Source organism: Marmota marmota, unplaced genomic scaffold (genome assembly GCF_001458135.2).
Source record: "Marmota marmota marmota unplaced genomic scaffold, marMar, whole genome shotgun sequence".
NCBI classification, from domain to species: domain Eukaryota; kingdom Metazoa; phylum Chordata; class Mammalia; order Rodentia; family Sciuridae; genus Marmota; species Marmota marmota.
Window position 1 is genome coordinate 8,410,555 of NW_026000020.1, and position 14,653 is coordinate 8,425,207.

Here is a 14,653-nt window from a genome sequence, read left to right on the forward strand (position 1 = left end):
TGTAAATCAATGGATGTGTAACTGATGTGATTCTGCAATCTGTGTATGGGGTGAAGGTGGGAGTTCATAACCCACTTGAATCAAAGTGTGGAATATGATATGTCAAGAAATTTGTAATGTTTTGAACAACCCACAATAAAAAATTAAAAAAAAAAAAATGAAAAAAAGAAAAACTTCTTCAAATTAACCCCTCATAGAACCAAAGGAATATCACCTGGAAGACAGAATCCCTAGACTCACCGGTTGTCAGTGCTGTGAGCTGGGAAGTGTGGGTAGAGGGCACAGAGGAGCGCAGCAATGGAAGAGTTTGATGTGCTCAGAGAGTACCTGCAGAGCAAATTCCATAGGGGCAGTTAATAATTTTCATGCACATATTTCAAAGGCACTGTTGAGAACGAGGAAACCAGGGTATTATGACAAAGCACACAGGTAAGGAGCCTTGATAAATATAGGTGTGTCAATGTACAAACGGCTCACTTTTCAGTCAGTCCTCAAATCATTTCAAGGTCATGTAGTAAGTACTTCAAGTAAAAACAACACCCTACGTTTGTTCAGATCCAACCTCAGAATTAATAAGCAAGGTTTTAACCTACAATAGCTTAGCAGTGAGAACCAGGAAGCGATCCTAGAAGTTATAAATATTCAAAGTCATGTGTAAAGCATGCTATCTTCTTCTTCTAGTTCCTGGCTTTTTAAAATAGAGGGCTTTTTACTAGGTACTTAAACATTTTTTTTCTGTTTCTGTAAAGCATAAATATTCCTTTAGAATGATAAATGTTGTTAAAGAGTACAAGTAATCATTTGAAACCAAAGTCACTAAAAAAGCAGTAGCAGAGTGGGAAGATCTACTCAATACAGAAACTGAGCCAGCAGTCAGGTCACGTGGAACAATGGCAGAAGACAGTAAGGACATAAGATAAAGCAGAGGCTTACTTCGAAAGGAAAAAGTTTTTTTCAAAAATCATGAACTGAGACGAGTTTTTATTGCAACATATCTTTAACTGTTCTTAATTCTAAACAGTTAAAAGAAGACAATTACATAAAACTTTTTAAGAAAACTTTCACACCTTCCTGATAATCTTTATTGTTTGTACTTCCAGAAAGGTGAGTCAATGGTGGGCTCGGTCTCTAAAGGGGAAAGCCCATGTCCTGTAGGAACTGTAGCAGCTGGCCAGTCACAGGAGCTAGAGCTACCAGATGAAGGCATGCACACATTCACAGACTGGAGACTTAAGACTGGCACAGTCCAATTGCCCTAAGAGTGATGCACATGATCCGTGAATACCAATCAATATTTTGTCAGGTCATCTAGACTGGAACATGACAAATTCCAACATTTATATATGAAAAAGCAAAGAGCCAAGAACTGAAAACTATACTTTTGAAGAAGAAAATTCAGGTCAGCTTTATAGATCTCACTCATGAGATCTTTTTATTGAGGAAAAAGTACATGTTCATTTACCTTCCTCCTCCCAAAAACAGAAGCCCAAGGGCCATGTGGTGGGCTAAGTGAAAGCCATAGTTCATTTCACCTCCTGTCTTCATGTGCAAGAAGCGACAAAGCTGCAGAACCTTGAGGTTCCCCGAGCCAGCCATCACCATGGAGAGGGACAGCAGCACCACACTCAGGCAGGTCTCTAGGTTGTAAGGGCCTGTCTGATGACAAGAGATGGTGACATTGCTACACCTGCGTTACATTTCCTATTACCAACACTAAATACACCCTCACTGGAAGGCTATCGGTGTTTGTAACTTTAAAGAAATTTGTAAGAATGAGTATTTCCACTGATTAAGAATTTAAGTTCAATTTAGAACATTCAAAAAACTGAAGTGCCAAGAAGGAAATAATAATCACTTGGAATCCCATAACCCAATAAGAATTAGCTCTGACATTTTAGATTCATTTTTTTCTATACTTTTTCCTATATGTATATATACATATTTTTTAAAATAGGGCTTTTTTACTAGGTACTTAAACATTTTTTGCTGTTTCTGTAAAGTATAAATATTCCTTTAAAATGATAAATTAAATGAAAAAGGCAAAAGTTAGCATCAAAAAAAAATTAATAACTGCCCTACAGAATTTGCTCTGCAGTATCTCTGAGCACATCAAACTCTTCCACTGCTGAGTTTCTCTACGCCCTTTACCGGCACTTCCCAGATAACAGTGCTGACAACCAGTGAGTTTAGCCACTGCATAGGTCTGGGTGGTGTTTCCAGGAAATAAAATCTAGCAACCTTCTTGTCAGTAGAGCAGCAATGACACCAGAGCAACTGAATCTTTACCAAGTGCTGATCTGTTTAAAAAGTCACTCCCAACATTCAGTACTGAAAATGTGAGGAATGATTATCCTCAAGTGCCAGGGTCTTTTCTATCTATTCTCTCATCACAAAATCTAGATGCTGGTGCATCCTTCAAGGGTGATCATATTTTCACCTCATTAATATCCCAGAACAAAACTAAAACGATGCACCACAGCCTCAAATTCCCCATTTCTAATTCAAACAGCAGAGACATTTGACAACACTTAAGTACTTGGATTATCAGTGAATTTTCTTTGAGTTTTATTTTATTCCCAAGAAAAATCATAAAAAGACTTACTACGGAAGCATTAGGTGCAGACAAATAAGTCATAAAATCTTTTGCAAATTTATGCTGGAGAAAACAAAAGAAAAATTTAAGGTTAAAAGAAGCAACTTAAGACTTTGATTTAAAAAAAAAAAGAGAGAGAAATAGAGAACAGAACAGAGGACACCAAGCTACTTCTTACCAAACAGTTAAATGCTGATAAGTTTTCTGAGCCAGCAAATCGAAAACCCAAAGACAAACAGGCTCCTGCAATTATGTAGACATGTGCCTGCCTGAAAACAATAATGAGAAATTTAACTGTCATTGTCCTTTAAAAGCATTATTATCTATTATCTTGGGATAAAAGTCAAAAACGTCCTGTTGTCTAACCTAGTTCACATCCTTCTGAGAATGCTCAAGTGTGCCTGAACCAATCAGCAGGTTCTGTGCAGCTGTTCCCAGCAGAAGCACCACATGAGCCTTACTGATGAAGTGTCTCCCTCTTGCTTACTGTTTCATATGCCACAGAAACAGAATTTAAAGAACTGTTGCCAATTTAAATGGAAAGAATGAAAGAAGAGCAGGTACAAGTTAAATCTTCAATCTTATTTCCAGAGGGATAGATAAGAGCTCTACATTCAGAGCAGGACATGGTGGCACACGACTAATCCTAGCAGTCTGGGAGGCTGAGGCAGGAAGACCATGAGTTCAAAGCCAGCCTCAGCAACTTAACAACACCCTGTCTCAAAATTTAAAAACCTAAAAAAGGCTGGGGATGTAACTCAGTGGTTAAGGGCCCCTGGGCTCAACACTCGGTACCCATCCACGCACCCACCCTCCCAAAAAGAGCTTCTATATTCAGAGAGTTAAAAAACAAAAATTAACTTTGTGAACATCTGATGAGCAAAAGCTCTCAGAGACAACAGTATTACTATTAGGACATTTCAGTTTATTTATCTGATAGATACTAGGACAGTTAATTTGTATCATACATTACTTACGACAAAGTTTCCAAATTTAGATCCTCTGAACAAGGCAATTCGATTTCACTCAGAGAGATACTATTTTCTCTTATAATCTGTCAAGACAGAAAGCAAGAGTACTTGAATGTCATTGTCCTAGTTACAAATATTTAATAATTTGAAGAACACTATACTGCTCTTCATGGCTGTATTTACATAAAACAAACTTCACCAAACCATTGCATTCAAAGGTCCATATTTTATTCACATTAAACACAGTCATATTTCAAATCTAAAATGGAATAAGAATTGAATAAGACTGAACAAATATAAGAAGATTTAAGTATATTCAGAATTAATATAGTAATAACAACATTTCACAGTCAACTAAAACACAAAGATGATGGCTATAGAACTAGGGCAGGGATGAGGGGAGATGGGGAGAAGAAAAAAGCCACTGGAGAGAAATCCAACCAGACACACTCCTTCTTGGGATGCTTGTGGTACCAAGCCTACCTGCCCAGAGGGGAGGCGACTCGCTGAGCTCATTATCAGGGCTAAACCACACTGTCAACATGCTCAGGCAGACACCCCTTTCCTTTCAGTAGAGGGAGTGAATAATTTATCAATAACAGGACACAGAATATCTACCTTTAACAGCCAAGAACAAATTTCATCTTTTACTCTGAAAAAATACAAATAGAAAAGGCTACATGTTCTCTAAATGCATGAAAGTACAGAGAACAAAAGTGAAACTGAAGACTTATTATTTTAATCCTGTTCAGAAGACTGTTCAGGAGAATAACAATCAGGAATGCAATAAATATTCACAAGTCACTAACAATAGTCATCTATGGACTGAATATCATCAAAATGATAATCTGTCTTGACAGATTATAAGAGAAAATAGTATCTCTCTGAGTGAAATCGAATTGCCTTGTTCAGAGGATCTAAATTTGGAAACTTTGTCGTAAGTAATGTGTAATACAAATTAACTGTCTTGGCATCTATCAAATAAATAAACTGAAAATCTGATATACCCTTTTTCCTACTAATCCCAATGAGACAAGCAATTATGTTGGCTGTATAATAAAAGTTGGTAACTACTTCTCTTTTCCTCCCTTCCTTAAAGACTTTATTTTAAATTTTGAATGTTATTTACTCAGAAATTGAGTGACATTCTAAGGAACTACACTACTCTGAAGTGAGTTACTTGTACACACATGAATAACCTCATCTCAACATTCATTCATACTGAAGTGTCTGCCCCCAGCGTCACGTGGTAACAGGAAAGCTCTACTTGGACAGCAGGCACTTCTAAGCTACTCTGAGTCTTCAAAATATACTCTGAGTCTTTAAACATAACATGTACTGAGGAGCTTGAAGGCCCAGCTCTGAATTCCGGCAGAGGCACCTACAAGCTCTGAGGCCACAGGCAAGTTTCTTGATGGCTCTTGTGACTCATCTACAAATAAGCATAACAGTTGGTCCCACCTTTCTATGAGAATCAGACTACTTAATCCAGGGAAAGCTCTTAAAATTAACACCTGGCACATAGTAAGTCCTTTGTAAGTGTTAGCTATAATCATTACTACTATTAATCTGTACCACCCTTGGTGGCAACATCACACTTATGTATCATTAAAGAACAGAGTTGGAAATAACTGGGGGGAGGGAAGAGTCCTAAATCTGGTCCTTTGTCACCATTCTATGGTTCCCTAAAGTTAAAAACCAAAACAGATTTGAGTGGTCACAAGGAGACGTGTGATCACTTAAGAGCTGTGGAGCTAGAGGTGCACATGAAACAAGAAAAGACCACCATACTCAAGTCCTGTACAGGGTCCAGTGCAAAAATCTGAAGCTCCAGAGTCCCAATAGCCAGGCTGCAGTCTTGTCCAGCCCCTCCTAGCTGGGTGACTCTGGATCAGCCTGGGCTTCCCAGCAACAGTGATGTACTGGAGCTCTGGGGGCTGTGTCCTAGTTGTCATAAATGTTCATGAAAGCCTGAGGCACGGGAGCCAAAACCTGGAACCTGTCCAAGTGTCCCACAAAAGAAAATGGAGAAAGAAATGGATAAAGGCATCCATGGATCGTAGCTTAATAAAAAAAGAAGCACTATTAACACACTCACCAGTGTCTCAAAAGCATGCTGAGTGAAGTAAGTCTTTAGACAAAAGGATGTACACTATACTTCACTAATGTAAACTTCTACATCCGTAAAAATAATATATTTTGGAGAAAAAAGCAGAATGTTGGTTGTTGAGAATGGGAGTATGTGACAGGCTCAGGGAAGGGGAACAAGGGACACAGGCTTGTGTCCTCAGGCACATGCATTTGTCAAATCTTACTAGGGAGCACACTAAGGTTTGTGCTCTGTAGGGTATAAACTGTGTCTTGTAGAAAACAAAAATACTGACTCCTTTAACTAAAGAGTGTGTGTGTGTGCACACGCACGCGTGTCCATGTGAGCGCACACATATTGTAGGATATGCATACTCAATTATTCAGGAAAGTTCATTACTGCAACTTTGAAATTCATACAAAAATGACAGATTAGATAATGGAATAAATTATTAAGTGATGAATTAGAGACTTTAAGTTTACATCATAAAATATTAATTGTTGAATCTACTGGCAAATATGGATGTTCATATGAAGTTTTTTCAACATTTCTTTATTCTGAGATTTTTCTTATGAAAATATTGAGGGAATCAGACAATCTAGAATAATTAGATTTGTTTCAAAATACAAATGAAGTGAGAGACCACAAGAAATAAATAGCGAACTAAAGGAAACAGTTATAATATTTGATTCCAAGTTTTTACAAAGGGGTCTCTTTATTTTTAACTAATATACTTGGCTTATTTAATAAACATGCTATGAAATAATTCAAACAACTATAAATGATCCAAAATTTTTACCAATTAAAATATCATCTTAGATAAATGTATGATTAGAATTGAAATTTCAAAATTCTTTTCTAGTATTTTGATTTTTTTTTTAAAAACCATAATTTTTAGGTATCTAGGGTCAAAAGGGAAGGCTAAGGTCTGTGGTCAGTACACACTTTCACAATGCAAGTTCTTCTGTCTTAACTGGATATCCCAGTTATCAATATTGCCTTCACAAGAAAAATTATTCTACAAGATTTTGGAAAATACCACAAGAAATACCAATTTTATGCTATTAAAGGTTTACTATTTATTGAAGTACTTACTTGAGGAACATTGCTGTCGACCCACTTGGAATTTGGTAAAATATCATCCCACAAAATCAGGCATCGAGCAAGGGTCTTAAAAATGCATAACAGATAAAATTAATTAGAGCAGGCAAAGTTCATAGATTTTTTTAAACAGTAATAATATTTAAGAATCAATTTCTAGTTAATGGCAACTTTGAAAAATAAGCATAAAGTATTGAGTTAGGCTACTCATTAAAAAATTTAGCTCTTAAAGAAAAACTAAAATTGTACCAGTCATCATCAATATTTAGAGGAGTCAGAAAAGATTTTTAAATTGTTGTATAAAAGAAAAATCTCACAAGAGAGGAATCACAGCTCTGCCTACACACCGTAATTCAAAAGATTTCACAGAGTAAGTTTAACATTAAAAAAAAAAGACAAAAATTTTAGGCAACTGTAAAATTGTTACTGTCATTATACCCTTAACAATATTGTTACACCCTTAATAATTCAAAAAAATATATAAAATATAAAAGCTAATAAAGTTCTAGTTACTTGTTGCTTTTATTTAATATTTATTTTTAGTTGTAGATGGACACAATACCTTTATTTCACTTATTTATTTTTATGTGGTGCTGAGGATCAAAACCAGGGTCTCGCATGTGCGAGGCAAGCAAGCGCTCTACCGTTGAGCCACAACCCCAGCCCTTTCTTGCTGCTTTTTAAGGAAGTTTTGAATAATAATAATTCTCTTATTACTATTAATAAGAGAAATGTCACATCAAGCATTATCAATGTGGTTGCCTTTCCTACAATTCCTGAAGCTATATTTGGGATATTTCAAAAGAACATTGCCAATCAGATATACATGATGAATTAAAAGTAAAAGACTCTCTTGTCAAGGTATTTATATCTGAAAGCTAAATTTGAAAAGCCCAAGTAAACTCCCCTCATGTCAACAGAAATGAAAATGCACATACCCTAAGTAAGAGAAATTCTGGTTTCACAAAGTCGAGCAAATACATAGTATCAGGAGCTCGGAGCCAGTCTGCAATGGATCTGTTGGTGGAGGTCCCAGCGGGGTTATGGTCAGGTAGAGGGCAAGGGAATCAAGCATCCTAAGAAACTTCAAAATGCTGCTTCCCACTCTTCCAGTGATCTTTTTTCCATAATACTTTCCACTCTCTAACCAAATATTTATTATGTATGTGTTGCACCTTCCAACAACCTAAGCTCCACAAGGGCAGAGGTTTTTAGTTTTGTTTTGTTCACTGAAGTATTCCCAGGGTCAAGAAGGCACTGATACACACATTCACCTGAACAGAACATGAACAAGAATTTTGACCATTCTGTCAGTTCTCCACACTCTCACTCTTCTAAAGGGAGGAATTTAGAACACTGAAAAGTTTCGTGCATCTTATTCTATTTTTTAAATGAAAAGACTTACACCATCATATAATGTATCTCCTACCCAACTATATTACTCTCCTATGCAAATGTTAAAATAAATATCAAAGGTCTACTTTTAAGTGTCAGCAACTAGCGGGGACTGAGTCTGGCACTCAGCAAAGCTTCAGGGCTAAGCAGAATCATTTTTAAAAATGGTTAACCAGGAACAAATAATACTAAGTATTTCTGGCTTAACCAATCCTCACAATGATGTGCGAAAAGAACCTTTGACACTGTTTGTCAGTGACATTAACTATAAAACAGAAAAGAATAGAAATTGGCAGTTACATTCAGCCCTCTATATCCTTGGGTTCTGCATCCAGCTGAAAATATTCAGGAGTAAAAACCTACATCTGCATTGAACATTTACAGTTTTTTGTTCTCATGATTATTCCCTAAACAATTCAGTATAACAGCAATTTACACTGCTAATTCTGATTACTTACAGTAATCTAACCTATAGAATTTAAGAAAAGGAAAATCAGGTTCCTTTAGCAGAAAGAAAATTAATATGTAAGATAATTTATTACTGAGGTCAGAAAGGAAGATAGGCCGTCCTGGCGAGATTGAGCAAGGACACAAATACCTGTTATTGGTTTTTAAGTAGATCATAGCCAAAGCTAGAGTAGCACCAGGACAGGTCACATCCACATTTATGGTATCTCCTTCCTGTTGAAAGAGAAGTCACTGATGTTAAGACTTTGAACTATGTTTCTGAATGCTAGTCAACACTTCAAAGTAGCATATCTACAACTGTTGGTATGAGAACAACTGTTATCAAATTAACTTCTTAGGTTCCGGCAGCTTGATCTGTTAGTTTATTTGGACTTACTTTAATCTGGTAGCTTGGAGATTTATGTTTCTCCCTGTGCACTCCCGCTTGAAAGCGCCTATGACCTCCAACCATGTACTGATACAGCTGCTCAGGCACATTGAGATCAGACATGCCTATTAGATTGCTGCCATGCTAGAAAACAAAACAAGAGGCATGAAGAGAAATCTTATAAAAGAAAATCCATAACACGTACCCACAACAGGTGAAGCACTGAACTAACTTCAAATCAGTGTATTTTGATTTGCTTTCTTTCCAATTAAAATAAACATTCCTTATGAGATAATATTGAAACTATTCTCATAAAAATTATAAAATGTGTTCAAGTTTAAGTACTTTGATTTTGTAAAATACATGAAAAGCTTCAAAACAGTCAGTGACCTTACAGTAAAGGAAAAGATTAGCTGTGTAACTGAAACCTGGAGTGTGAATCACTGTGCCTGTAAAACTTTCCAGCAACGGTAATCAGTAACTTATTGATACTTGCTGGTTGCCAGGTTCCTTTCTGTGCATGTTTAACATGAATTAACTCATTTAATTCAGACACCCTAGCCAAGAGCTACTACTAAGAGTCCCATTTTATAGATGAGGAAAGTGAGGTAAAGAGGGATTAAGCCCAAAGTCACCTAGCTATACATGCAGGTTTAAATGTACAACAAGGCAGTTCTGCTTGACAATCCACAGAGGTAACTGTCCGTAGACAACAATGGAGTCAACTGACCTAACTCACTAGTCAGGACCCGAATTCAGGCCCCATTCCCAGTATGATGCTTTGCCACTGTACCCTGCCTCTTCAGCTCAAATGCTAAGTCAAAACTCCAACAGATGGTCAAACACACGGTGAATTTTTTGAGTGCACATAAGAAAAAACTTTCTTTATGCCATTTAGTATGACCATACACTGAACTAGTGGTTCTTCAGGGGAACTACATTCCAAGTGGAACAATCACTTGAGGAAATGTCTGCGGTCATTTCGTACACATCCCTTGTATGAAATTAAAGATGGGCCAACCAGATATTGCAAGTGTCACAAAGCAAATGCTATTGTGGCAGCATTCTGGGATACAAAGTGAACATCACAATGGCAAGAGAAGGTCAGGGTTTGTTTCTAGCTAGCACCTCAGCCGACTCTGAGGACTCCTATCATAAATTTTGTTTTCTATCAGAGTGGGCTGTCACTTCTTCACCTTACGTCTTGAACTTTTTTCAAGAAACTTCTTTCCCTTAGTTCTCTCATGAAAACCTATTATCTAAGCCAGGGCGAAGACACATTCAGGTCCCACTCTTCATTACAATTTCTCTCTATTCTCAAAACTTTGAAAAATTTCCAGAAGGAAGGGCTGAAAAATCAGGTTAATCACAGCAGGGCAGAGTGGCAACCAAGTTAAAAGTCAACGTCATTCCTCTAGACATGCAGATGTCCCAAGTGGAGCATGGGAAGGCGCAGCTTACCCCCAAGCAAACCATGCCCAGGGCCAGGCCAGCAGCTAGAGAGTATGACTCTCGGTCAGTGCAGTACTCCATCTCGGGACCAGGGGGCCGTCCTGCAGGAAGAGAGCAACCAGTTCAAGCCAGCATCCTAAGACTCCAACTCACACAAATTTTGTAGAGTTGACTTTCAAGTTGCCTAAGAGAAACGGGCTCAGTATGACTCCCTGAGAAAGTTGTGACACCATCACGAACAGCGTCTACACTTTCTCTGGATACATTCTCACTTATTTTAAATCTACATAAGACTGATCCCTACTATGGTAAAATTTCTATATTGATCCTAAAAGTTAGGTTGGATGTAAAATTCACACTTTAAAAATGCACTCCAAATTCTAACTCTACCCTTTAAGAAAACAAAATGTATTACGTATAAAGAGCACTCCCTCCAAAAAGAGTTCACATGCCTAGGATTTTATCCCCTGGGGGGAAAATGCAATTAAAAAAAAAAAATTATTGGGCTGGGGATGTGGCTCAAGCGATAGCGCGCTCGCCTGGCATGCGCGGGGCGCTGGATTTGATCCTCAGCGCCACATAAAAATAAAAAATTAAAGATGTTGTGTCCACCGAAAACTAAAAAAAAAAAAATATTAAAAAATTCTCTCTCTTAAAAAAATGATTTAAAAAAAGAAAAAATTATATAAAGGTACTTATACATAAGTAGCAAAGAACCAGAAACAACCTAAAAAGTTCTGAAGACAGAAATGATCAGGCATTTTACAAGACACCGACTCAAGGAGATGTTATACAATATAAATTAATTTTAAAAACCATTTATGATGGGGCTGGGATTGTAGCTCAATGGTAGCACACTTGCCTAGCATGTGTGAGGCACTGGATTTGATTCTCAGTACCACATATAAATAAAGTCCATCAACAACTAATAAAATATTTTTATAAAAAAACTTTATGATTGATCTATTTTCAAAAAGCAATTCTTATGGCAATGTATAAAAGAGCATACACATAAAAATCAAATCTTCTCATACAATATAAGAGAGGTATGCTCGGCAGTGAGACCATGCAATGACACAATCAGTTATCACTATGAGACAGCCACAGTATGTTGAGTTACCGAGAAGATGAATACCAGTGTTGGATACCTCCTGAGTAGGCATTTTTCACATCAACAACTTAAGTTATATTTTGGTAACAGGAACATCTCAGTTTTGTGAATAATTTCTTTCATCATTACAGTAGACCCCATTATCAGTCCTAATCTGCATTGCCCTACCACGTTTATCCTCTGAAATAGCCTCCAATGGACCTGAAGGCCGGCTTTGGTCTAGAACCCCAGCAGGCACCATGGACACAGTACTGAAGCGTGCTTGCATTCTTTGGTTCCCTCTTACTGATCATGCACAGCCTTTTCCGGTCTTCATTCCCTGAGTAACATGTGTAACAAGTACTTATACAGAAGTTACACAGTTTTGGGCTTCATCAGAAGAGATGATTTAAAGCATATGGACATGTGCAGGTTCCATCTTCCACTCCGCTGCAAGCGCTACTGCCCAGCAGAAGAAACAAAGTGACACCAGGGGCCCAAACAATCAACTCTGAGTTTTAAGTGGGCCACTGCCAGACACTGACTGGAAAAGACACAGTGGATAAAATCACATGCTCACATGTGATTAAGACCAGAGGTACCTCATATTGGAGTTCTGTTACAGGGCTGCCAAATAAGTACCTATCTAATTATCTACACAGTAACACTAGCCTTGGAACCATTACTTGTAGCTTGTTAGTTATTCTGTGCTCATAAAAGCTACTACTGTTTTTCCTTAATTTTTGTAATTTTACTATGACTTAACCTGGGTTCATATGGAGTGGGACACATTTACCTATGACAATAGTGTCTTTCAACACTATTAACCCCATACCTATTTCAGCCAAGAGGACCTCAGCAGTGTGTCTATGAGCTGTCCCTTGATATACGAGGCCAATGCCCACTACTGCAGCCACCTGGACATTGTGAGGAACATCAAGCTCTGTGGACGTTGGCGGTAAGAGAGCAGGAATGTGAATGCTAAGAAGCCGAGTGATTGACATATCCATGGTGCCCAGTTTTGCAGCAGAAACACCAAGTAGCAGTCCAATGCTCGTCATTTCATGGCCCTAAGATGGAAGGAGAGTAAACTTAAGACTCACTACCCAAACAAATATGTATTTTTAAATGAAATACTACCTGCCACTTCCAGTAAGAACTTTTATAAGACAGGCATTGACAGACACCAAGAATATAGTGGTAAACATGGACCTTGCTCTCTTATAGCTAGTGTACAATAAGGAAAAAAGTGTTAAACTAAAAATACACAAATTAGTCCATTATTAAAAAGTAATTACAGGGCTGTCGTTGTGGCTCAGGGGTAGAGCACTTGCCTGGCATGTGTGGAGCACTGGGTTCTACCCTCAGCACCACATAAAAACAGGTAAATGAAATAGAGGTATTGTGTCCAATTACGACTTTAAAAAAAAAAAAAAAAAAAAAAAAGATTTTTTTTTAAAGTAATTAAAGCTGGGCATGGTGGCATAGGCCTATAATCCCAGCAACTTGGCAGTCTAAGGCAGGAGGACTGCAAGTTCTAGGCCAGCCTCAGCAACTTAACAATGCCCTAAGCAACTTAGCAAGACCCTGTCTCAAAAGAAAAAATAAATATAAAATGGGCTGGGGATGAGACTCAGTGGTAAAGTGCCCCTGGGTTCAATCTCTGGCCAAAAAAAAAGTAATAAAAGCGTTGGGGTGTAGTTCAGTGGTAGAGCACTAACATGCACAGGCTCTGGGTGTGATCCTTAGCACCACAAAAACCAAAAGGTAGGGGAGAGAGGGAGAGAGAAAACAGGAGAATAAGAAAAAAATTAGTGGGCTGGGGTTGTGGCTCAGCGGTAGAGCGCTCGCCTAGCACATGTGAGGCCCTGGGTTCGATCCTCAGCACCACATAAAAACAAAATAAAAGTATTGTGTACAATTAAAAAATAATTTTTTTTTAAATTAGTATAAAAAAATTAAGAAGTATCCAGTATCATGAAAGAGTATTTACAAAGGAACCCATTTAAGATTAGAGGAGCTAGAGGATTATCAGGAAAGTAATCTCTAAAGATGACACAGCCAGCCAGCTTCGGTGGCACAAGCCTATAGTCCCAGCAGCTGGGGAGGCTGAGACAGGATAATAAGAGTTCAAAGCCAGCCTCAGCAACTGTGAGGCACTAAGCAACCCTGTCTCTAAATAAAATACAAAATAGGGCTGGAGATGTGGCTCAGTAGCCAAGTGCCCCTGAGTTCAATCCCAGTACCCACCCCAATGTCACCGCCAGAAATTGACATAAACAGGACTTGAAGGATGAGCACAAATTACCCAAAAAAGAGGCAGGAAGGGGGCACTCAAGTTGAGGAGGAGCAATGGAAGATGATGTGGGTGTGGCTGGAGAAGCAGGGAGCATCAAACAGTCTCCCAGCAGCACGTCAAGGGCAGTGGAAGATGGCTGGATGGTTCTGGCAGGGGAGTGGCCCACACTGGCTTACACACTTTAGAAAGATGATCCTGCCTACAGGAGATGAAGAGACTCAGGGGGACAGGAAGGGGGGGACAGGAAGGAAGGGCCAGCAGAGCAAGGAGGGGCTGACGCAGCAGGCAGACAAGGTGCAGCACAGGCCCTGGAGTGCGAGTCTCACCTTGGTCAAGTAGTCATGGATGTTGAGAGTGGCCAGCTTGGTAAGATGCCCATTCAGACCTAGTGCCATGAGGAAGCCAGCATACTCATTGGCTAACTCGGCATGCTTGGGCTTGTTGTAAACAATCCACGCGGAGTCAATCTGGGAGGCTGGGGCTATCTTCAGGCCAGCAGCGACACCGTTGTGGAAGCTGGCCCAGCTTGTCATGTTGGGGGGCACATCAATGTTCCCACTGTTGAGGTCCACTGTTGTGTTCCGAGGGGGAGCTCTCCCTGTCCAGCCAAAGGGGATTTCACATTGAAAGAATTTAAAAATTCCAAAACGAACTTATTAAATTTAGATCTTTGAAAATAAGATTGCTTTCATTGCTTTTGAAACCTTACATTAGCCCCATAACACCTGGAAGGTTATCAGGCTGCATGGGCACTTAAACTTCATATATGAGAGTCAAACTTAGTGCCAGGTGGAAAAAATAATAACTGCTCATTGACTGTCTGGCTAC

General features: G+C 38.6%; 1 protein-coding gene and 1 long non-coding RNA gene across 7 annotated transcripts in view; one reads left to right on the forward strand and one right to left on the reverse strand.

Moving 5' to 3' along the window:
- Positions 1–14,266, forward strand: part of LOC125618830 — a 23,700-nt gene extending 9,434 nt beyond the window's left edge. The window contains exon 3 of the long non-coding RNA XR_007350218.1: positions 14,140–14,266. This is a non-coding gene — a long non-coding RNA (uncharacterized LOC125618830). The remainder of the gene's footprint in view (positions 1–14,139) is intronic.
- Positions 1–14,653, reverse strand: part of Anapc1 (anaphase promoting complex subunit 1) — a 97,001-nt gene that overhangs the window by 17,530 nt on the left and 64,818 nt on the right. For all 6 annotated transcript variants that reach the window (XM_048810378.1, XM_015499756.2, XM_048810376.1 and 3 more), the window contains 12 exons: positions 14,152–14,423; positions 12,362–12,596; positions 10,446–10,537; positions 8,994–9,128; positions 8,748–8,830; positions 7,693–7,771; positions 6,749–6,823; positions 3,571–3,647; positions 2,772–2,862; positions 2,603–2,656; positions 1,463–1,656; positions 241–327 (listed from right to left, as the gene is read on the reverse strand). In XM_048810378.1, the coding sequence (XP_048666335.1) occupies positions 241–327; positions 1,463–1,656; positions 2,603–2,656; positions 2,772–2,862; positions 3,571–3,647; positions 6,749–6,823; positions 7,693–7,771; positions 8,748–8,830; positions 8,994–9,128; positions 10,446–10,537; positions 12,362–12,596; positions 14,152–14,423 (1,474 nt within the window). The remainder of the gene's footprint in view (positions 1–240; positions 328–1,462; positions 1,657–2,602; positions 2,657–2,771; positions 2,863–3,570; positions 3,648–6,748; positions 6,824–7,692; positions 7,772–8,747; positions 8,831–8,993; positions 9,129–10,445; positions 10,538–12,361; positions 12,597–14,151; positions 14,424–14,653) is intronic.